At 43.8% G+C, this 24521-nt stretch overlaps 1 protein-coding gene across 6 annotated transcripts in view; it reads right to left on the bottom strand.

The window, feature by feature from the left end:
• Positions 1-24521, bottom strand: part of LOC122556864 (histone-lysine N-methyltransferase, H3 lysine-36 specific-like) — a 300867-nt gene that overhangs the window by 258704 nt on the left and 17642 nt on the right. For all 6 annotated transcript variants that reach the window (XR_015759842.1, XR_015759841.1, XR_015759843.1 and 3 more), the window contains exon 2: positions 12424-13124. Coding sequence is in view for 3 of the 6 variants with exons in the window: in XM_087995529.1 (XP_087851655.1) it covers positions 12424-13124 (701 nt within the window). In the remaining 3 variants the exon portion in view is untranslated. The remainder of the gene's footprint in view (positions 1-12423; positions 13125-24521) is intronic.

Raw genomic sequence — 24521 nt, 5'->3', positions numbered from 1 at the left:
TTGTTTGGTGGAAATTGAAAATTATTCTGAATACTGTTAGAAACTCTTTAAAATGAGGATTAATACTTGAAAAATTGTAAATTCTATGCACAACCTGTGTTTAGTGACAAAATTACAGTAATAATTCAAAAAGTAATATTTCAGTTAGTTTGATACAGCCAACTTCATTTTAATTAGTAACATGAACTGGCACTCGAGAAAACTGGCAAAAATATGCCTTAAATATGGAAGTTTACTATATTATCATGACCTCTGTAATATCCAAGTAGTCAGCTCAGGGTGCAAGAAAGCTCTCTGCCAGTAGTTTTATTTTTAAGGCAAAGTTGCATTATTTATACTTTGTGATTTATGCTGTAAATAATGTGTATGCCCCCTGCATTACATTTTTATTACTTGGTGTTTTCACACCGATTATGTGGATCCCTTGATCAACCAGAATATTTGATCAATTGGTACCCTCCTGATCCCATAGATGCCAAAGATGTGCAGGTTAGGTGAATTAGCCATGCTAAATTGCCCGCAGTGTTAGGTGAAGGGGTAAATGTAGGTGAAGGGGTAAATGTAGGGGAATGGGTCTGGGTGGGTTGCTCTTCGGAGGGTCGGTGTGAACTTGTTGGGCCGAAGGGCCTGTTTCCACACTAAGTAAAAAAAAAAATTAATAAAAAAGTTTAGTCTTTTTATACTGCTACACAAGTTCAGTTGCTGTATTTTATTATGAATTCTGAGGGACACTTGTAAATTTGCCTAATTTTTTTTTTCAGAAATGCCAACTTTCATTTTGTGACTCCAAATAACTTATTTTAAGCAATTTTCTTGCTAAAAAGTTTCAGATTAATATATTGCAGTGTTAAGAAACTGGACTTTTTGTCAAATACACTATTACAGTTACAAATTAAGGCAGAGTCAATTTCAATATTTAAGAGCAGGTTAGAGGGAAAAAAAAAGGGGCAAAAGGTGATGAGAATAAGTTAGGCACATGGGATTAGGACAATAGCTTGTTTACATCCAGACACCAACAAGGACAGATCAGGCCAGAATGTCAGGTTCCTTACTGTAATTTGCTTATGATTCAGAGCTGATGGCAGTCCACTTTACCAACTGCAACCTCAGAGCCCCACAGCTACCTGGGCTACACCTCCTCCCACCCAACCTTCTGTAAAAACACCATCCTTTATTCCCAATTCCTCTGCCTCCACCGCACCTGTTCTCAGGATGACCAATTCCACCAAAGAACATCCCAGATGGCCTCCTTCTGGAAAGACTGCAGTTTCTCCTCCCACGTGGTCAACGATGGCCTCCAGCACATCTCTATTCCCTGCACCTCCACCCTTGAACCCCACCCCTCCTATTGCAACAAGGACAGAACACCCACGCTCTCCCCCCCCCCACCCCCCACCCCCCCCCCCCTCAACCTTCGTATACATCACATCATCCTCTGCCACCTATAAACAGACCCCAATACTAGAGATATAATTCCCTCCCCATCAGTATTTTGGAGAGACTCCCTTGTCAGATCCTCCACCCACCCCATTCCCAGCACCTTTCCCCTGCCACCAGAAGTGCAAAACCTGTGGGGGGAGGGGAAATGGGAAAACTGGCGAAATCCACATTCATCCTGTGCCTACACCCGCCCCCCCCCCCCCCCCTCATCTGTATCCAAGGCCCCAAAAGGATCCTTCCAAATCAGTAAGAAATTTACCTGTACTTCCACAAATGTCATCTACTATATCTGTTACATCCAATGTGGTCTCCTCTACATGAGGGAGGCAGGACACCAACTTGTGGATCGTTTCAGAGAACATCTGAGACACCCACACGAACCAACCTCACTGCCCCATAGCTGAACACTACAACTCCCCCTCCCAAGGACATGGAGGTCCTGGGCCTCCTGCATCGCCAAACGCTAACCACCCAATGCCTGGAGGAAGAACGCCTCATCTTCCACCTTGGGAGACTGCAACCACACGAGATTAATGTGGATTTCACCAGTTTCCCCATTTCCCCTCCCCCCCCCCCCCCTCCACCTCCGCACCATCCTCTTGACCTATCCATTGTCCTTCCCATCTATCTCCCACACTTTCCTCCCCTACCTATCTCCTTCTCCCCCACCATCTACCTACGACATTCTCTGCTACCTTCCCCCCCCAGTCCACAAGCCTCATTCCTGATGAAGGACTTATGCCTGAAATATCGATTCTCCTGATCCTCGGATACTGCCTGACCTGCTGTGTCTTTCCAGCACCACACTCAACAGCAGTCTGTTTTAGCCATACTGACCATGTTCAGCATGGTCATACTTCATATGTTTCATTTTTAACACTCATCCACTAACAACTTGAATTTACAAAATTTTTCATAAGGAAAACTGTCCAACACACAAAACGTCCTCAATTTTTAAACAATGTTTGCTCAGAATGTATTTCATTATTATAAAAGTATTTAAACATTCACTCCTGCTTGAACTCAATCGATTATATAATTTCTATTTTATTTCAAGATTGTTCCTGACCAATTGCTGGAAAAACCAAAAGATCTGAATGTGGACAAATCACCTGGACCAAACCTACAATACTTCAGAGTTCTAATAGGGATAGCTGAAGAGATAGTGGAGGAGTTAGTGGTGATCTTTCAGGAATCGCTACAATCAGGGAGGGTCCCAGAGGACTGGAAAATCGCCAATCAGAAATCTGAAGCGCTAAGAGTCCTCGTCCAGAATTATCTCAAGGTAAACTTGTAGGTTGAATCAGTGCAAATGCAATGATGGCATTTATTTGACAGGACTGGAATATAAAAGCAGGGATGTACTTTAAAGAGGCTCTGGTTAGACTACATTTAGAATATTGGGAGTAATTTTGGGCCTCATCTCAGGAAGGAAGGATGGACTGGCCCTGGAGCGGGTCCAGAGGAGATTCATGAGAATGGTCTCAGCAATGAAAGGCTTAACATATGAAGAAAGTTTGAGGACTCTGGGTCTATACTCGATGGAGTTTAGAAGGATGCAGGTGGGGGATCGAATTGAAATACTTACAGAATACTGAAATGCCTGGATAGAGTGGGCATTGGGAAGATGTTTCTATTGGCAGGAGAGACTAGGACTCGAGTACAGCCACAGAGTAAAGGCAAGACCCTTTAGAACAGAAATGAGGAGAAACTTCTTCAGATGCAACGTGGTGAACCTATGGAATTCATTGCCACAAAAGGCTAGAGAGGCTAGATCATTCTGTATATTTATGACACAGATAGATAGCTTCTTGATTGTTATGGGGATCAAAAGTTAACAATGAGGAAGTGGGAGAATGGGGTTGAGAAAATCATCCATGATTGAATGGCCTAATTTCTTATAGCACTGTAATGAGCACCTCAAAATGCCTATCTTTCTACCACTCCCTTACCCATTTTATTTTCCAGAATTTCCTTCCTATTATATAAAGTTGCACTGATTCCAACAATGGCTGCATTTTAACATATATGTCAAGCACAACATGTGGACAAACCCCTACCTTGTAGGATTTGGTAAAGTTCTCAGAAGTATCAGCAATTGGATTTTTTCTAATCTCAGGCTTCAAAATTTCTGGACTGCTATGGATTTGGAAGCCAATTTTTTGCATTGCATAAACCAGAGTAAAACCTATCCCTAATGTGCTACATTTCTTTGATGGAAGAAAAGCTCAAGCTTCTCAAAATTACCTTAAAATTTCTGTAAATAAGTTCTAATGAAAGATCAGGCTGAAATGTAATGCTTTCTATATTCACAAAATGATTATCTGACCTGCTGAATACTCCAACCCTTTCCATTTTTGTTAATTCCTGGACAACTTTCAACAAAGAAACAGTTCCAATTTGGACAATAAAATAAAACAATGAACTACTGGTGAAGATCCGAAACAAAAATAGAAACTGCTGAAGACATTTAGCAGGTCTGGCAGCATCTGTGGACAGAAAGCAGAGCTAACATTTTGAGTCGTGACGCTTCTTCAGATAGACACACACTTCTGAACAAGAGTCACTGAACTGGAATGCAATCTTTGCTTTCTGTCCACAGATGCTGCCAGGCTTGCTGAATTTCTGCAACAATTTATTATTTCTGGTTTGGACAAAACTGGCCATAGCACGGTCCAACTAGAGTCCAATTTTCTAATCTTTGAGAGATTTCAATTCACATTGATCAGTCTACTGTCTTTTGCCCTCCCACTGAAATATTTCAGGTTTTTCTGGGCTATAACTAATGCTGACAACTTAATTGCCACATAGACTCCTGAAGAAGGGCTCATGCCCAACACGTCGATTCTCCTGCTCCTTGGATGCTGCCTGACCTGCTTCGTTTTTCCAACAACACATTTTCAGAGCTAATTGCCACATTGTAGCCAATATTGTAAATGGTTTGCCATCTTCAAAAACAAACACACACCCTTCAAACCCGCCATCCCTGCAAAGTACTGTCTCATCTCCAAATTTGGCTTTGCTCTCCAAAGTCCTTAAATATGGTATCATCCCCCAAAACTCTCATACACTTAAGAATGCCTTGTTAAATCCTTTCAAAACTCTCTCTAGTTATTCTTTTTCCATTAATATAATTAAAGAGCCTCTTTGGATTCACCCTAATCTTGTCAGCCAAGGCTATCCCATGCCCCCTTTTCACCCTCCTGATTTCCCAGGGGAGCATTTTGACAATGGCAAACCTGTAACTAGTAGAGTGCCACAAGGACCAGTGCTGGACCCACAGTTATTTTCAATATATATGAAATTACTTGGATGAAAGTGAATGTACTATCGCAAAGATTACAGATGACAAAAATAGGTACGAGTGGCAAGGATAACATACTAGAGGGATATAGACAGGTTAAGCAAATGAACCAAAACGTTGCAGATGAAATACAATATAGGAAAACATAGGGTTATGCACTTTCACCAAAACAGAGAGAAACTGAACATTTTTTTAAATGAAGAAAGTCTGCAGAAGGCTGTAACATTTAGGGATTTGGGAGTCCTCATGCATAAATCTCAAAAAGCTTGCACCACAAGTCTGACAGGTACTAGGGAAGGCAAATGAAATGCCGGTCTTTATTTCCATGGGAGCAAAATATAAAAACAGGGATGCCTTCTTAACTATACAAGGTATTAGTTAGACAGCTGGAATATTATGAAACAGTCTTGAGTACAAAGATATACTGGTATTGGAGGTAGTCCAGAGAAAGTTCACCAGGTTCCTGGGTACGGAGGGATTGTCTTGAGATTTTGGACCTGTAAGGAGACCTTATTAAAATATTCAATATTCTTAGGGGACTTGACAGGTTAGATGCCAAGAGGTGGTTTCTCTTTGTGTAAGAGTCTAGGACCAGAGGATTATAATCTCACAGTTAAGGGCTCAACCAGTTAAGACAGAGGAGGAAGACTTTCTTCAGAGGGAATTTCTTTGAGCCTTGACAGCTCTCTGTATGGCAGACATTAAAAGTATATTCAAGACAGAGATAGATCTTTAAATCAGTAAGAGAATCAGGGGTAATGGGGAAAGGTAGTAAAGTGAAGTTAAGGATTCTCAGATCAACCATGAACTCATTGAATGTCAGATCAAACTTGGAATTTTTCTTGCTGGCTTATTTCTGCTTCCATGCCTTGTTGAGCATTACATGCTGGCTTAACCATTGATGTGCATAACCCACGAATGAACAAACATTAGGTGGCGCTGTTCTCAGCTGATTCCATTCTTGAGTCTAAGTTCATCCACACAGTCTCACTTGCAATGGCTCTGATTCTTCATATGACCCACTTTTAAGAGCTGTGCAGTGGTTGAGTGGTTAGCACTGCTGCCTCTCAGCGCCAGGGACACAGTAGGATTCCACTCTCGGGCAAACGTCTGTGTGGAGTTTGCAAGTTTTCCCCATGTCTGTGTGGATTTCCTCCCACAGTTCAAAGATGTGCAGGTTAGTTGGATTAGCCATGTTAAATTTCCCATAGTATTCAGGAATGTTCAGGCTAGATGGGTTCGCCACGTGAAAGAGTTATGGAGATAGAGTAGGTGTTGTGTTTGGGTGGGATGCCCTTTGGAGGGTCAGTGTGGACTCGATGGGCAAATGGCCTGTTTCCTCGCTGTAGGGATTCAATGAATACCTTAAACCCACCTCTTTCAATTCCATCAATGCTAAGTTACCAGATACTTTCAAACTTCAATTCTGAATGAACACAAATATGTACTCATTAAATACTGGGAAGACTGAAGCCATTATATTTGGATTCCTCTCCAACAGTTCCAACTCTCCCATTCTGCCCAATAAGTCTGAGATTAAACTAATCTGTTTGTAAGCTTGGGGTCACATTTAATTTAATTTCGGCATGATTGCATGGTCACCAAGACCATCTTTATTGCATTGTTCAACTTCACTCTTCTGTTCATTTGCTGATTGAAATCCTCCTTGAAGCTTTGGTCACCATACTACCAAAAGGAAGTGGATGCTGAGGAGAAGGTTGAGAAAACGTTTACTAGGATGCTGTCTGGTATGGGAGATTTTAGCTATGAAGAAAGCTTGGATAGACAGTTTATTTTCACTGGAACACAGGAGGTTGAGGGGTGACCTGATAGAAGTTTAAAAGACTATCCACGCAATTTGTAAAGTGGAAAGTATGATGCTTTCTCCCAGAGTGAAGGGGTCTATTACTCAGGGCGTGTGTGTGTGTGTGAGGGGGGTTACAAACAAAATGCAAGGCAAACTTTTCCACACAAAGGCTGGTGAGTACCTGGAACACACTGCCAGAGGTGGTGATGGAATACACACTAGCAGCATTCAAGAAACACATGGAAAAGGATAGGCCAGGTCTAAAAGTTGAAGTTCTAAATTGGAGAAAGGCCAATTTTGACGGTATTAGGCAAGAACTTTCAAAAGCTGATTGGAGGCAGATGTTTGCAGGTAAAGGGACGGCTGGAAAATGGGAAGCCTTCAGAAATGAGATAACAAGAATCCAGAGAAAGTATATTCCTGTCAAGGTGGATGATTAAAGAAATTGAGGGTTTGGTTAAGAAAAAGAAAGAAGCATATGTCAGGTATAGACAGGATAGATCACGTGAATCCTTAGAAAAAATATAAAGGAAGTAGGAGTATACTTAAGAGGGAAATCAGGAGGGCAAAAAGGTGACATGAGATATCTATGGCAAATAGAATTAAGGAGAATCCAAACGGTTTTTACAAATATATTAAGGACAAAAGGGTAACTCAGAAGAGAACAGGGTCCCTCAAAGAATAGCAAGGCGGCCTCTGTGTGGAGCTGCAGAAAATGGGGGAGATACGAAATGAATATTTTGCATCAGTATTTACTGCAGAAAAGGATATGGAAGATATAGACTGTAGAGAAATAGATGGGGACATCTTGCAAAAAGTCCAGATTACAGAGGAGGAAGTACTGGATGTCTTGAAACGGGTAAAGGTGGATAAATCCCCAGGACCTGATCAGGTGTACCCAAGAACTCTGTAGGAAGCTGGAGAATTGATTGCTGGGCCTTTTGCTGAGATATTTGTATCATCAATAGTCACAAGTGAGGTGCCGGAAGACTGGAGGTTGACAAACGTGGTGCCACGGTTTAAGATGGGCAGTAAAGACAAGCCAGGGTACTAAAGACCGGTCAGCCTGACCTCAGTGGTGGGCAGGTTCCTGGAGGGAATCCTGAGAGACAGGGGATGTACATGTATTTGGAAAGGCAAGGACTGATTAGGGATAGTCAACATGGCTTTGTGAGTGGGAAATCATGTCTCACAAACTTGATTGAGTTTTTTGAAGAAGTAACAAAGAGGATTGATGAAGGCAGAGCAGTAGATGTGTGTTGCTGGAGAAGCGCAGCAGGTCAGGCAGCATCTAGGGAACAGGAGAATCGACGTTTCGGGCATTAGCCCTTCTTCAGGAATGAGGAAAGTTTGTCCAGCAGGCTAAGATAAAAGATAGGGAGGAGGGACTTGGAGGAGGGGTGACGGAAATGTGATGGGTGGAAAAAGGTCAAGGTGAGGGTGATAGGACAGATTGGGGTGGGGGCGGAGAGGTCGGGAAGAAGATTGCAGGTTAGGGAGGCGGTGCTGAATTTGATGGATTTGACTGAGACAGGCTGGGGGGAGGGGAAATGAGGAAACTGGTGAAATCCGAGTTCATCCCTTGTGGTTGGAGGGTTCCTAGCCGGAAGATGAGGCGTTCTTCCTCCAACCGTCGTTTCGCTGTGGTCTGACGATGGAGGAGTCCAAAGACCTGCATATCCTTGGTGGAGTGGGAGGGGGAATTGAAATGTTGAGCTACAGGGTGGTTGGGTTGGTTGGTCCGGGTGTCCCAGAGGTGTTCTCTGAAACGCTCCGCAAGTAGGCGGCCTGTCTCCCCAATATAGAGGAGGCCACATCGGGTACAGAGGATGGAATAGATGATATGTGTGGAGGTACAGGTGAATCTGTGGCGGATATGGAAGTTTCCTTTGGGGCCTTGGAGGGAGGTGAGAGGGGAGGTGTGGGCGCAAGTCTTGCACTTCCTGCGGTTGCAGGGGAAGGTGCCGGGAGTGGAGGTTGGGTTGGTGGGGGGTGTGGATCTGACGAGGGAGTCACGGAGGGAGTGGTCTTTACGGAATGCTGATAGGGGAGGGGAGGGAAATATATCCTTGGTGGTGGGGTCCGTTTGGAGGTGGCGGAAATGACGGCGGATGATGCGCTGTACATGGAGGTTAGTGGGGTGGTAGGTGAGGACCAGTGGGGTTCTGTCCTGGTGGCGGTTGGAGGGGCGGGGTTCAAGGGCAGAGGATCGGGAAGTGGAAGAGATGCGGTGGAAGGCATCGTCGATCACGTCGGGGGGGAAATTGCGGTCCTTGAAGAAGGAGGCCATCTGGGATGTGCGTTTTTTGGAACTGGTCCTCCTGGGAGCAGATGCGGCGGAGTCGAAGGAATTGGGAGAATGGGATGGCGTTTTTGCAGGGGGCCGGATGGGAGGAGGTGTAGTCCAGGTAGCTGTGGGAGTCGGTCGGTTCCCACAGCTACCTGGACTACACCTCCTTCCATCCGGCCCCCTGCAAAAACGCCATCCCATTCTCCCAATTCCTTCGACTCCGCTGCATCTGCTCCCAGGAGGACCAGTTCCAAAAACACACATCCCAGATGGCCTCCTTCTTCAAGGACCGCAATTTCCCCCCCGACGTGATCGGCGATGCCTTCCACCGCATCTCTTCCACTTCCCGATCCTCCGCCCTTGAACCCCGCCCCTCCAACCGCCACCAGGACAGAACCCCACTGGTCCTCACCTACCACCCCACTAACCTCCATGTACAGCGCATCATCCGCCGTCATTTCCGCCACCTCCAAACGGACCCCACCACCAAGGATATATTTCCCTCCCCTCCCCTATCAGCATTCCGTAAAGACCACTCCCTCCGTGACTCCCTCGTCAGATCCACACCCCCCACCAACCCAACCTCCACTCCCGGCACCTTCCCCTGCAACCGCAGGAAGTGCAAGACTTGCGCCCACACCTCCCCTCTCACCTCCCTCCAAGGCCCCAAAGGAAACTTCCATATCCGCCACAGATTCACCTGCACCTCCACACATATCATCTATTGCATCCTCTGTACCCGATGTGGCCTCCTCTATATTGGGGAGACAGGCCGCCTACTTGCGGAGCGTTTCAGAGAACACCTCTGGGACACCCGGACCAACCAACCCAACCACCCTGTAGCTCAACATTTCAATTCCCCCTCCCACTCCACCAAGGATATGCAGGTCTTTGGACTCCTCCATCGTCAGACCACAGCGAAACGACGGTTGGAGGAAGAACGCCTCATCTTCCGGCTAGGAACCCTCCAACCACAAGGGATGAACTCGGATTTCACCAGTTTCCTCATTTCCCCTCCCCCCAGCCTGTCTCAGTCAAATCCATCAAATTCAGCACCGCCTCCCTAACCTGCAATCTTCTTCCCGACCTCTCCGCCCCCACCCCAATCTGTCCTATCACCCTCACCTTGACCTTTTTCCACCCATCACATTTCCGACACCCCTCCTCCAAGTCCCTCCTCCCTATCTTTTATCTTAGCCTGCTGGACAAACTTTCCTCATTCCTGAAGAAGGGCTAATGCCCGAAACGTCGATTCTCCTGTTCCGTAGATGCTGCCTGACCTGCTGCGCTTCTCCAGCAACACATTTCCATCTCTGATCTCCAGCATCTGCAAACCTCATTTTCCCTTCAAAGAGCAGTAGATGTGACCTACATGGACTTCAGTAAGGCGTTCAACAAGGTTCCCCATGGAGACTGATTAGCAAGGTTAGATCTCATGGAATAGAAGGAGAACTAGCCATTTAGAACTGCCCCAAGAGGGTGGTGGTGGAGGGTTGTTTTTCAGACTGGAGGCCTATGACCAGTGGAGTGCCACAAGGATTGGTGCTGGGTCCTCTACTTTTTGTCATTTACAAAAATGATTTGGATGCGAGCATAAGAGGTACAGTTAGTAAGTTTGCAGATGACACCAAAATTGGTGGTGTAGTGGACAGCGAAGAGAGTTACCTCAAATTACAACAGGATCTGGACCAGATGGGCCAATAGGCTGAGAAGTGGCAGATGGAGTTTAATTCAGATAAATGCGAGGTGCTGCATTTTGGGAAAGCAAATCTTAGCAGGACTTATACACTTAATGGTAAGGTCCTAGGGAGTGCTGCTGAACAAAGAGACCTTGGAGTGCAGGTTCATAGCTCCTTGAAAGTGGAGTCGCAGGTAGATACGAAAGTGAAGGCGGTGTTTGGTATGCTTTCCTTTATTGGTCAGAGTATTGAATACAGGAGTTGGGAGGTCATGTTGCGGCTGTACAGGACATTGGTTAGGCCACTGTTGGAATATTGCGTGCAATTCTGGTCTCCTTCCTAACAGAAAGATGTTGTGAAACTTGAAAGGGTTCAGAAAAGATTTACAAGGATATTGCCTGGGTTGGAGGATTTGAGCTATAGGGAGAGGCTGAACAGGCTGGGACTGTTTTCCCTGGAGCGTCGGAGGCTGAGGGGTGACTTTATAGTGGTTTATAAAATCATGAGGGGCATGGATAGGATAAATAGGCAAAGTCTTTTCTATGGGGTTGGGGAGTCCAGAACTAGAGGGCATAGGTTTAGGGTGAGAGGGGAAAGATATAAGAGAGCAACCTTTTCACACAGAGGGTGGTGCGCGGATGGAATGAGCTGCTAGAGGAAGTGGTGGAGGTTGGTACAATTGCAACATTCAAGAGGCATTTGGATGGGTATATGAATAGGAAGGGTTTGGAGGGATATGGGTCAGGTGCTGGCAGGTGGGACTAGATTGGGTTGGGATATCTGGTCGGCATGGACGGGTTGGACCGAAGGCTCTGTTTCTGTGCTGTACATCTCTATGACTCTGTGACATGGATGAATACATGAATAGAAAGGCAATAGAGGGATATGGATCCTGTAAGCAAAGGGAATTTTAATATGGAACAGCAAAATGTGTCAGCACAGGCTTGGAGGGGAAAGGGTCTGTTCCTGTGCTGCTTTGTTCTTTGTTGCCTTTAGACTTGACAATTTCAATGTACTTGTTGCCACTCAATAATATTCAACCTTGCTTAAACTGGAGGTCATTTCAGAACTCTAACCAATACTGTAACTTTTCACATCCCATTCCCTCAAGCAATGTCTGGATTTTTGAAACTCGCATCCTGGTTTTCAAGCCACTCCATAGCCTTACCCCTCCCTATCTCGGCAATTTCTAGTAGCCAAATACTTTTTCTTATTAAACATTGGTTTCTTGAGCATCTCCAATTTTAAATTTCATCCTACCACCGATGGCCATATCTTCAGTTGCTTTGGCCTTAAACTCTGGAATTCCCTTTTATTATTTTCCTGCTAAGAGGACTGTGATGCAGTGGTAGTGTCGATATCCCATCTGCTCCAGATGTGTCAAAACCTGTCTGAACGCCTCGATTAAAAATATGTCTACAGCTTCCTGCTTCTGTACTTCTGTTACATTTCATTTAAGCCTCCCCAGTTCAGGATTGTTGGTTTCTGAATGAATATCTTTTACAGCACAATATCACTTTTTTCCCCCAAGTGCCCATAATATCGGAGGTGTTTTGGGAGTTATATTTCATGTCCTTAACATAGCCATTGATTATTACTTTATACTGTAGATATGGTTACTCAACAGGTAAAAAGCTGAAACTTACAATTTCCAGGAAGGAACTCCCTTGCATATTTACCGAAAGAGCTCAAATTTCCTATTCACTTACTGTGCAATCCTTAAGTTACATGAATTGCCATACAGCTCTCCAACAAGTGAATGCAATTCATGGAATGGCATTAGGCAATGTTTGATTTAGTTTGCTAAAAACAGCCCTAAAATGTATGTGTAGTGCATACTACATTATTAAAAGAAATTTGTTATTTAAATCAAACTTAGGCGCTGCACGTAAGCAAAACTCACGCTCTTCCTTCCTTCTGCTGGAACGGGTGGATAATAGGCCATCGTGTTGTCCACTTTCTGTTCAGATTCATGGGAGGGACTGTACTTGACACTTTTCTTTCTCATTCTTTTTGCTCTGTGCGATACTGGTATTTCAACCTCTTTGATAACTGGAGGATGATCTTCAGAATCCTTCGCATCCTCTGTTTCCACCTCACTACAGATGGATGATTCAAACATCATCTTTCCGTTCATAACCAACTTAGTTATCTTTAACTTTAGCTCTGGGGAACCATTCTGAGTAGAATCAGATACTGTAGGAGTGCATCTGCCTTCATCAATTGCACAACAATCCCGGGTAGGAGAGCCCTCAGGTGATTCAGACCACTGTTTTGTCTCTGGGGAGTCAGAAAACCGTGTAGGAATCATGGAAGCCAGATCTTGAAGTCGGCGCAATGGAATATACGGTGGTGCTGAAACATGTCCATTAAATGCAGGCTGTGCACCATCCTTTGAATCAGTAGAAAACTGAACAGTGCTTCTGTCCTGCAGATTACAGTACTCTTGTTCGCAAATATTCTGTCCTGGCCTGCAACTTCGATCATTAATTTCAGAAACATCAAAACCCAATGAATTTGAAAACTGTTGCGAACTAGAAAAAGGCAAAGCACTGCCCGATAATTCATATTCACAGGAACGATCCATCTTGCCCCCGAGATATTCTGAGAGAAGAAAAAGTAACAGGTTATAGAACTGTCAAATCTTTAAACCTTTAAATGTTAAGGATATCAGTGTGCATGAAATGGCTATTAAAGCAACTTTGCAAGTTAACCAGAAATGGGAGATCATTTAGCCCCTCAAGCTTGCTCTGTATTTCAACAAGGTCATGGATTTAATTCTGCTTTTCTCACTTCTCTCATCTCATGACTCTCCCTCCCCACTAACCCCAACCAAATCATCTTGCATCTCTTTGTACAATATAATCTGTATACCTTGGCCTTGATTAAATGTTGAGGGTTGATTGGTTCACACTAAAAATCTACAAATTATGCAATGCTTTGTAGAATATGACCTCATCCGTCCTTTAGGGAAGGAAGTATGTTCTTACCTGCTGACTGACATGACGCCACCCAGTGTGGCTGACTCCTAATTGGTTCTCTCTGGGTCAAATCAGAGAGCAAATCAGTTCAAGTGCAACTAGTAATATGCAACAAATGCTTGGATTGCAAGCAATCCCCACAGAAGAATAGAAAAAAAAAGTGAATAAAAATTTATCCTCTTCCTGTGCTTGTTTTTAGGGAGACACACATTTGTCAATCTTATCTTTGAACTATTACGGCATTTTTAAAAGCTGTCACCCATGACTCAATCCTCACCTTTGATTGGGAAGTTATGGGTTCAAACCTCACTCCAGCAAAGCTGACATTTCGGTCCAATACTGAGTTATGGCAGCACAGCTAGATGAGATATCTTTGGGTAAGATGCTAAACACTGTCCATATGCCCATGTTACTACTCAAAGGCAGCATAGGACACTTGGCAACCCAGTCAAGGATTATTCCTGAATATCATTGAAAAGCAATTTGCTAGTCAACTATTTCTGCTGAGACAGAGCTGTGAAAATTATTGCCACATTTCCATATATTGACAGGTCATTATACATAGAAATACTTCACTATTGCAGAAGACATGCTGCTGAAGCTATTTGTTTTGTACTCATTAGGAGAAATGCACGAACGCTAAAATTTAACTGACCACAATTTAACCTATGGAGGAACAGGGTTGTGGTGCTCATTTGAAATTTGGTCTTCGTGCATTTGTCTTGGAAGGATGCGAGCCAAAAAGCTTCAACATCATTTATTTTTTTTTTAAGCAATGTTGATTATTTTGTAAAGCAATACACAAATTTTGTACTTGAGATTGGTTAGTTCAGTTGGCTGGATGATTGATTTGTGATGCAGAGGGATGCCAAGAATATATGGGTTCAATTACCACAATGAGGAAAGTGATCATGAAGGACTCTCCTTCTCAACCCCTCCCCTCACCTGAGGCATGATGACTCTCAGCTTAAAACTTCTATCATGCATCTCTCTGTAATAAGAACAGCCTTGTAGGATTTTAACTATCAAGCAACTGGTTGAAAATACTTCACTGGCTGTGAAATGCTTTGAAAAATCAAAATCACAAATTGCACCACACAAAATCATTGTTTTGGATTGGCAAACCCACAAAACATTTGTAGTCAAATCAATATTGTTATTCCAACAAAAATTCTTTTAAATACGAAATTTCTATTCATCCTTTTGCCAAAGACAGCAATAAAATCAAAATTTCTCAATTTGGGATAAAAAGAGGTCTGTGCATACACAGGTCCCAGCAATGCAACTGTGGCCTTGTAACTAGTTTGCCAAAATATGCAAATCTAATTGGAAAGCGTTTTTGCCCAAGTTGAAAAAACAAGTTTACATCTGATTGGTGAATAAATTGAGCCAATTTGCTTGAAATCTCCGTAACAATTTCTTGATCTATCAGTGAAGGAAACATTATGACATAAGCATGATTTCTGTACAAAGTCCACGCTTAGAATGAAATTTAAAAAATAACGACTTCTTAGAGTACAAATTTGTGTAATGGCAGAAACAGGAGTTACAGTGCGTAGAATCTCTGGATGGTAAATCAGCATCTTTGTCTACAGAATCAATGCTTTACTTATTCTTGATTCATTCACCTCATTGTTTTTCTAAAATTATTTTGTTCAAACCTCGAACTAATTTTAGTGCAAAGAATAGCTTTTAAATCTCAAGTTGAATTAAACAAATCCTACCTAACTAATTCCATTATCTCATCCACCACTATCACCCTCTTGTCCCTCACAGAAACAATCTCACTACCCAAGTCACCTGTTATCAACTACCTTCCTCTCCTTTGTTCCTGACCAACTACATTATCTCATCCACTGCATATGCACTGCAGTACACCATGTGCCACATTTGGTACCATGTACACTAGGCTCTGTCCCTGAAGTGAACACAGGAGACTGACTTTTCCACCTGCCGAAGTGAACACAGGAGACTGACTTTTCCACCTGCCGAACCAAAACGGGGGGGGGGGGGGGGAGGGGGAGAGAGCGAGACATAGGTGGAGAAAGAGACCAAAGAAAGAGAGGGAGGTAGACAGTGCACATGCACGCGCTTTGGGTAAGAAGATGCCTCAAGTCCTAAAATTGTTGAACTCTATTCAACCCAGAAGGCTGCAGAGTTCGAAGTGGAAAATGAGATATTATTCTTTTGTGCTTGCACGGAGCTTCACGAGAACACCATATCAAGTCTGGGGAAACATGGTGGTGTGTCGAGGTGACAAGTGGGAACTCTTTATGGACAGAATATAGGTGCTTTGCAAACCAGTCACCCAGTCAGCACTTTGTTCCCCAATGTAGGGGAGACCACATTGTGAGCAGTGAATACAGTGGACTAGATTCAGTGAAGTAGGTAAAAACAAGGAATGCAGATGCTGGAAACCAGAGTCTAGGTTAGAGTGGTGCTGGAAAAGCGCAGGTCAGGCAACATCCAAGGAGGCGGCCCTCGGATGATGCCTGACCTGTGCTTTTCCAGCACCATTCTAACCTAGATTAAGTGAAGTACAGGTAAAACACTGCTTCACGTGAAAGGTGTTTTGGGTAGTGAAGAGACAGGGAGGAAACAAATGGGCAGGTGTTACACCTTCTGCTATTGCAGAGGAAGGTGCTATGAGGACATGTTGTCAATGGAGTGAAGGAGGAGTGGACCAAGTGTCCTGGAAGGAACAGTCCCTGCAGAAGTCTGACAAGGAAGGGGAGAATTGGGCGTCTGGTGGTAGTGGAAATATCAGCTAATGATGCTACGAATGTGGATGCTGTTGGAGTGATAAGGTGGGGACAAGGGGAACCCTAATACTATTATGGCGGGGGGGGGGGGCAAAGTGGAGAGATTAGATTACTTACAGTGTGGAAACAGGCCCTTCGGCCCAACAAGTCCACACCAACCCGCTGAAGCGCAACCCACCCAGACCCATTCCCCTACATTTACCCCTTCACCTAACAGTACGGGCAACTTAGCATGGCCAATTCATCTAACCCGCACATTTTTGGACTGTGGGAGGAAACCAGAGCACCCGGAGGAAGCCTACGCAGACACGGGGAGAATGTGCAAACTTCACACAAAGTCATCTGAGGCGGGAATTGAACCTGGGTTTCTGGCACTGAGGCGCAGCAGTGCTAACCACTGTACCACCGTGCCGCCTGATAAGTCAGACTTGGTGGAGGATCCTGCCAGGTATGTTGCTGAGGAATCCTCAGTTGACAAAGAAAGTGGACATTCAGAAGCCCCCTTCTTGAAGTTATCAGAACAGATGAATGGAGATGGAAGAACTAGGAAAAATGGGATAGTCTTTACAGGAAAGAAGGTGTGTGAATATATAGTCAAGGTAGCTGTCGGAGTTGGTGGGTTTGTGGCTGATACCAGTGGTACTGAAGAAATGGAAACAGATGTAGAGAAGGGAAGGGAGCAGACAGACATGGACCAGATGAAGGGGAGAGTGGGGTAGAAACAAAAAGTGAAATAGATAAAGCTTTTCCAATTCCAGGCACAAGAGGGCATCAGCGTCAATTATGTCATTGATAGGTTTTTGTCCGAGGGTGGGAGTCACTACACGAAATGACATAAGTGACGGTTGTTGACACACAGCAGCGTGGTGTACTACAGTGGGATCATGGTCCAGGGGATATAGTAGGAGGTATCTGAAAGCTGTCTCGGCAATGAGAGGTTAATACGCCAGACAAAAGCACCACCCTTGGCAGGTTTAATTACAAAGTTAGGGTTGAATCTGAGAGCACATAATGAGGTGACCAATGTTACATTGATAGTACTTGATGAACAGCTCAAGTGCAAGTAAAAGGCCAAAGTCTAGGTGAACGAAGAAAGAGGGTTAGAGGGTTAGAGATGGCTGGAGGAGTCTTGGGAACGGGGAAAGGACTCTTGTCCAAAAGAAGTGGGCACAGAGGTGAAGGCAACAGAAAAGAAATTCAAATGTCATGTCAAAGTCATTGAAATGGGGACACAGGGGGGATAAAATGGAGACCTTTGCTAAGTACAGAATGTTCAGTAGAGATTGGAAGGTCAGAAGGGATAGTAAACATAAAGACAAGTGTGGGCTGAGATGAGGAGCCAGAGCGAAGGGGAGGAGAGGAAGATTCCAGACAGGCGTGGGTAACTCAACATTACTGTAGGTTACTTGCTCAGAAACATCACAGCCAATCTGCAAATCTTAAAGTTTACTGATTTATAATCTTAAAGATAGCTTTATTGGACGACATGGCAAAATGGTCAGCCTAATGCAACAAAACTAGGAAGCTTCATTATTCAAAAGCATAGTGCAAGACTGACCGTCACATACATATACTGGAAACGTGCTGTCATTGCTCTCTTTTATGTAGTCTGTCAATGGTCAAAGCACTGAATTTACCAATTCCCAAAAAGAAAATTGGAAACAGAAAAGCACAAGAGTAGGAACAATTGGAGAGCTCTTTTAGAGGCAGTACAGGCAAAACAAACTAAGTATCATCCTCGTTCAACAAGGTTCCCCATGGGAGACTGATTAGCAAGGTTAGATCTCATAGAATACAGGGAGAACTAGCCATTTGGATACAGAACTGGCTCAAAAGGTAGAAGACAGAGGGTGATGGTGGAGGGTTGTTTTTCAGACTGGAGGCCTGTGACCAGTGAAGTGCCACAAGGATTGGTGCTGGGTCCTCTACTTTTTGTCATTTACATAAATGATTTGGATGCAAGTATAAGAGATATAGTTAGTAAGTTTGCAGATGACACCAAAATTGAAGGTGTAGTGGACAGCGAAGAGGGTTACCTCAGATTACAACAGGATCTGGACCAGATGGGCCAATGGGCTGAGAAGTGGCAGATGGAGTTTAATTCAGATAAATGCGAGGTGCTGCATTTTGGGAAAGCAAATCTTTGCAGAACTTATACACTTAATGGTAAGATCCTAGGGAGTGTTGCTGAACAAAGAGACCTTGGAGTGCAGGTTCATAGCTCCTTGAAAGTGGAGTCGCAGGTAGATAGGATAGTGAAAGCGGCGTTTGGTATGCTTTCCTTTATTGGTCAGAGTATTGAGTACAGGGGATGGGAGGTCATGTTGCGGCTGTACAAGACATTGGTTAGGCCACTGTTGGAATACTGCGTGCAATTCTGGTCTCCTTCCTATCGGAAAGATGTTGTGAAACTTGAAAAGATTTACAAGGATGTTGCCAGGGTTGGAGGATCTGAGCTACAGGGAGGCGCTGAACAGGCTGGGGCTGTTTTCCCTGGAGAGTCGGAGGCTGAGGGGTGACCTTATAGAGGTTTACAAAATTATGAAGGGCATGGATAGGATAAATAGGCAAAGTCTTTTCCCTGGGGTTCGAGAGTCCAGAACTAGAGGGCATAGGTTTAGGGTGAGAGGGGAAATATATGAGAGACCTAAGGGGCAACTGTTTCACACAGAGGGTGGTATATGTATGGAATGAGCTGCCAGAGGATGTGGTGGAGGCTGGTACATTTGCAACATTTAAGAGGATTTGGATGGGTATACGAATAGGAAGGGTTTGGAGGGATATGGGCCGGGTGCTGGCAGGTGGGACTAGATTGGGTTGGGATATCGGGTCGGCATGGATGGGTTGGACCGAAGGCTCTGTTTCCATGCTGTACATCTCTATGTATCATGCTTTGAAAATATGCAGACATATTGCAGAACGCTTCCCAAAAAAGGGTCCTAGATAGCGCATTGTGTGTGTAAACCGATAACTTGCAGCAGGGTGGAATTGAAAGGAGGCAAAAACAAATGATTCAGCACAAAATGGAGAGACAATCAAGGCACAACTTGAAATGAGTCCTTTCAATGACATATCTGCCTAATCTTTAGTTCATTAAAAATCATTCCTATTATGTCACAAACTTCCACAGCAAAAAATTTAGCAATAAAACAAATAGCTTCCAAGACTAAACAATTAGTTCAGACTAAAGCGCGACATGAATGTATTGAAGGTTGATAATTTACTTTGTAATAGTAACAAATTGCCAAAAAAATCTGGAAGAATCGGAGGACAAAAAAATCCAAAAGGAAGAAAATCATTATGCTCAAAACAAAAATCACTGTTTGAAGCAGAACCAGTACATCAGCATGTAAAATGTTCACAAGTAGCAACATGGGCAGCATGGTAGCTCAGTGGTTAGCACTGCTGCCTCAGTGTCAAGGATTCCAGCCTTGGGCAACCATCTGCATCGAGTTTCACATTTTCCCCGTGTCTGTGTGGGTTTCCTCTGGCCTCCCACAATCCAAAGATGTGCAGGTTAGGTGAATTGGCCATGCAAACTTGCCCATACTGTTTAGGGATGTGAAGGTCAGGTGCATTAGTCAGCAGAAATGTTGGAGAATGGGTCGGGGTGGTTTACTCTTCGGAGGGTTAGTGTGGACTTGTTGGGCCAAAAGGCCCAGTTACACATTGTTGGGGTTCTATAATTCTTAACAGAAATGCAATCAATTCACAGGACTCCAAGTTGGATTTGAGCTCCAGCCAGAAAGGACATTCAGTATTGGTAGAGATTAGGAACAGCAAGGATGGAAAAAAAAAGGGTGGGAGTAATTTGCTGCTAGCTCAATGGAGTTGTGTCATTGCACACAGCATTAAACATAAAAACTATTGAAACTGATAACAAATGCAATGTCATAGTTGTAGGTTTGACTCTCCCACATGGTATAGACCAATCAAATTGGTAAAAGTCTGAAAGGTGACGTTGAATTCTTACTGTTTATTGGAACACCACACTATGGAACCAAATAGGGATTAATGTCATTTTCGATAGCACTGTTTACTATGAAGCGACTAAATTAGTTGGTTTTGGTAAAAGATCCACTGGAAAAACAGTAATCATATCATAACTGAATTATTTATTAATTTTGAATGCAATGTACTCCAATCACGAATCTTTGTCAAAGTCAAAGGCTCCTTTAGAAAAAAAAGGTTTAAATCAAAATGTTTAAAATTCCATAGAAAGACAAAAAAAGGTAATAAAAATCTATTGGAGCTTACTATAGTTTAAGGGTTAAAAGACATATAGGTTACAAAGGTTAGTAATAATGCATGAGGATTGAAAAGAGTTTAAAAACCAAAGGGAAGTCAAAAGCTGACAAGTCAGGAATAGAAAACCAGATTACAAGGAAAGTAGTTAAAACAAACATTAGCCCCTGAGACACAGAGGCAACAGAAATTAGTGTGAGGAATGGGGAAATGGCGAGATATTGAACAAATATTTTGCTCCTTTCTTCGCAGTCGAAGACTCAAGTTACACACCGAAAAGAGTAACGGATGAACTATTAAAAAGAGTTTTGAGATAATTAATACTAGGAAAGACAACATATCAAAGAACATTAACATATAACAAATCACTAGAACATGGTGGCATATACACAGAATTCTAAGATCCACTTTTTATTAAAAGTGGCAAACACATGTTGAGGGAGACTTGGGCAAATTTGCAGAAGGAAAAGAGAATGTTAGCATGCAAATAGCATTTGGACATTTATTCTTGTAGTCCAATCACCTTACAATAAAGGAGAACTGCTACCGTTTGACAAAGCGGAGTTAATTTGTTAATTCTGAGTCTAGGGGCCTTTCATGAGAAGTACTGACAAAGGGTCACGGGACTTAATGTTAACAGTTTTCTCTTCTCTACAGACCCACTGTTTAACCAGCACAACTTTTGTTTCAGATTTCCAACATCTGCAGTTCTTTGTGCTTAGTTGAGAAAATTGCACCTGCAGTATCACATGCAATGTTTGTCTCCATATTTAAGAGGGCACACTTAAAGTCACAGTCATAGAGATGTACAGCATGGAAATAGACCCTTCAGTCCAAACCTTCCATGCCGACCAGATATCCCAACCCAATCTAGTCCCACCTGCAAACACCCGGCCTATATCCTTCCAAAACCTTCCTATTCATATACCATCCAAATGCCTCTTAAATGTTGCAATTGTACCATCCTCCACCACTTCCTCTGGCAGCTCATTCCATACACTTACCACCCTCTGCGGGAAAAGTTGCCCCTTAGGTCTCTTTTATACCTTTCCCCTCTCACCCTAAACCTATGCCCTCTAGTTCTGGGCTTCACACCCCAGGCAAAAGACTTTGCCTATTTACCCTATCCATACCCCTCAATTTTGTAAACCTCTACAAAGGTCACCCCTCAGCCTCCAATGCTCCAGGGAAAACAGCCCCAGCCTGTTCAGCCCCTCCCTATAGCTCAAATCCTCCAACCCTGACAACATCCTTGTAAATCTTTTCTGAACCCTGTCAAGTTTCACAGCATCTTTCCGATAGGAAGGAGACCAGAATTGCACGCAATAGTCCAACAGTGGCCTAACCAATGTCCTGTACAGCCGCAACATGACCTGCCGACTCCTGTACTCAATACTCTGACTAATAAAGGAAAGCATACCAAACGCCTTCTTCACTATCCTATCTACCTGCGACTCCATTTCAAGGAGCTATGAACCCGCACACCAATATGTCTTTGTTCAGCAACACTCCCTAGGACCTTACCATTATGTGTATAAGTCCTGCTAAGATTTGCTTTCCCAAAATGCAGCACCTCGCATTTATCTGAATTAAACTCCATCTGCCACTTCTCAGCCCATTGGCCCATCTGGTCAAGATTCTGTTGTAATCGGAGGTATCCCTCTTCGTTGTCCACTACACCTCCAATTTTGGTGTCATCTGCAAACTTACTAACTGTACCTCTTATGCTCGCATCCAAATCATTTTATATAAATGACAAAAAGTAGAGGACCCAGCACCAATCCTTGTGGCACTCCACTGGTCACAGGCCTCCAGTCTGAAAAACAACCCTCCACCACCACCCTCTGTCTTCTACCTTTGAGCCAGTTCTGTATCCAAATGGCTAGTTCTCCCTGTATTCTATGAGATCTAACCTTGCTAATCAGTCTCCCATGGGGAACCTTGTCGAACTCCTTACTGGAGTCCATATAGATCACATCTACTGCTCTGCCCTCATCAATCTTCTTTGTTACTTCTTCAAAAAACTCAATCAAGTTTGTGAGACATGATTTCCCACGCACAAAGCCATGTTGACTATTGCTATCAGTCCTTGCCATTCCAAATATATGTACATCCTGTCCCTCAGGATTCCCTTCAACAACTTGCCCACCACCGAGGTCAGGCTCACTGGTGTCTAATTCCCTGGCTTGTCTTTACTGCCCTTCTTAAACAGTGGCACCATGTTTGCCAACCTCCAGTCATCCAGCGCCTCACCTGTGATTATCGATGATACAATATAGCCATAAAAGACTCATTACATCAGAGACAAAAAAAAAAGTGGCTCTGGAAAAGCACAGCAGGTCAGGCAAAATCCGAGGAAGAGGACAGTTGATGTTTCAGGCATAAGCCTTTCATCAGGCATGTGGTGAGATATGGTAGGTGAGATGCGATAGGTTGGTGGGGAGGGTGGAGCAGATAGTTGGAAAGGAAGATTGTCGGGTTAATAGCAGAGCTATAGGGTTGGATCTGGGTTGAGGTTGGGGGAGGGGGAAAAAAAGAAAATCACTCATTTGAAAATTGGTGAAGTCAATGTTGATGCCGTATAGTTGTAGGGTCCCCAGCAGAAGATGAAGAGTTCTTCTTCCAGTTGGCAGGTGGCTTTGATTTGGCAGTAGAGGCAGCCCAGGAGTTTCATGTCCTTGTGGTAGTGAAAGGGGGATTTGAAGTGGTTGGCCACAGGGAATTGGGGTTGTTTGGTGCATGTGGACCAGAGATGTTCCCTGAACTGTTCAGCAAGCAGACATTCTAGCCCCCGATGTGGAGAGGACCACATCAGCAGCAATGGATGCAACAAATGAGCTATATGAATGTATAGGAAAATCTGTTGCATTTGAAATTATCCTTTAGGGCCTTGGTCAGAGGTGGTGGGTGCAGGTTTTACACCTCGTGCAGTGACATGGAAGGTGCTGGGTGAAGAGGATGGGTTGGTGTGGAGGCATGGACCTAAAAAAAAGGAGTCACTGAGGGAATGTTCTCTGTAGAACTCAGATAGGAGTGGGAAGTTTATTTTTGGTGCTGGCAAAAATGGCAGAGGATAACGCACTGTATCCAGAGATTCGTAGGGTGGAAAGTGAAGACCAGGGGGTTTCTATCCTTGTTGTAGTTGAGGGTTAAGGCCCATTTCAAATTCAGAGATTTTCCAGTACATCCACCCATCCCATTTACTGCATCTGATGCTCTCGATTTGGTCTCCTGTATATAAGGGAGACAGAACGCCAACTCAAGGAACATCTCTGGTCCGCATGCACAACACAACCACACCGCCCTATGGCCAACCACTTCAACTCCCCCAAGGACATGCAAATCCTGGGCCTCCTCCATCGCCAAAATCAAAACCACCTGCCAATTGGAAAGAGAATACCTTATCTTTTGCCTTGGGACCCTACAAGCACACAGCGTCAAAACTCACTTCGCAAGTTTCCAAATCTCCCCTCCCCCTACCTCCTCCCAGATCCAACCATCCAACTCAGCACCGCCCTCTTGACCATGTTCCTTCCCACCCACTGCTTCCTCAATGAGATCTTCATTTCACTACAGCACCAATTTTGGTGTCATCAACAAATTTACTAATCATGTCTCTTTATAGAAATTATTTGGATGAGAATATTACAAACAGCACAGATCCTTGTAGCACACTACTGGTCACAGGGGTTCAGTTTAAACAACTCTCTACCATCACCCTGTCTCTTACTGTCAAGCCAATTTTCTATCCAATTGGCTAGCTCTCCCTGAATCCCATGCGATCTAACCTTACTAAACAAACAGTCTACCATGCTAACTTTTGTCAAAGGCCTTGCTAAAGTCTACGTAGACAAGGTCTACTGCTCTGTCGTCATATATCTTATTGGTCAGTGTTACAAAAAAAAAAAGAGGTTGACATTCCTCTGGTTATTAAAACTGAAAGACCAGAAAACAATCGCCTCACCATCTGATAAAAGTGCAAAAAGTGGCTCAACCTACCCCTTACCCTCAAT

This window comes from Chiloscyllium plagiosum, unplaced genomic scaffold, assembly GCF_037043375.1.
Source record: "Chiloscyllium plagiosum isolate Xiang-an unplaced genomic scaffold, Cpla_swu_hap1 HiC_scaffold_16, whole genome shotgun sequence".
Taxonomy (NCBI): domain Eukaryota; kingdom Metazoa; phylum Chordata; class Chondrichthyes; order Orectolobiformes; family Hemiscylliidae; genus Chiloscyllium; species Chiloscyllium plagiosum.
This window is presented reverse-complemented; position numbering and strand designations above follow the sequence as displayed.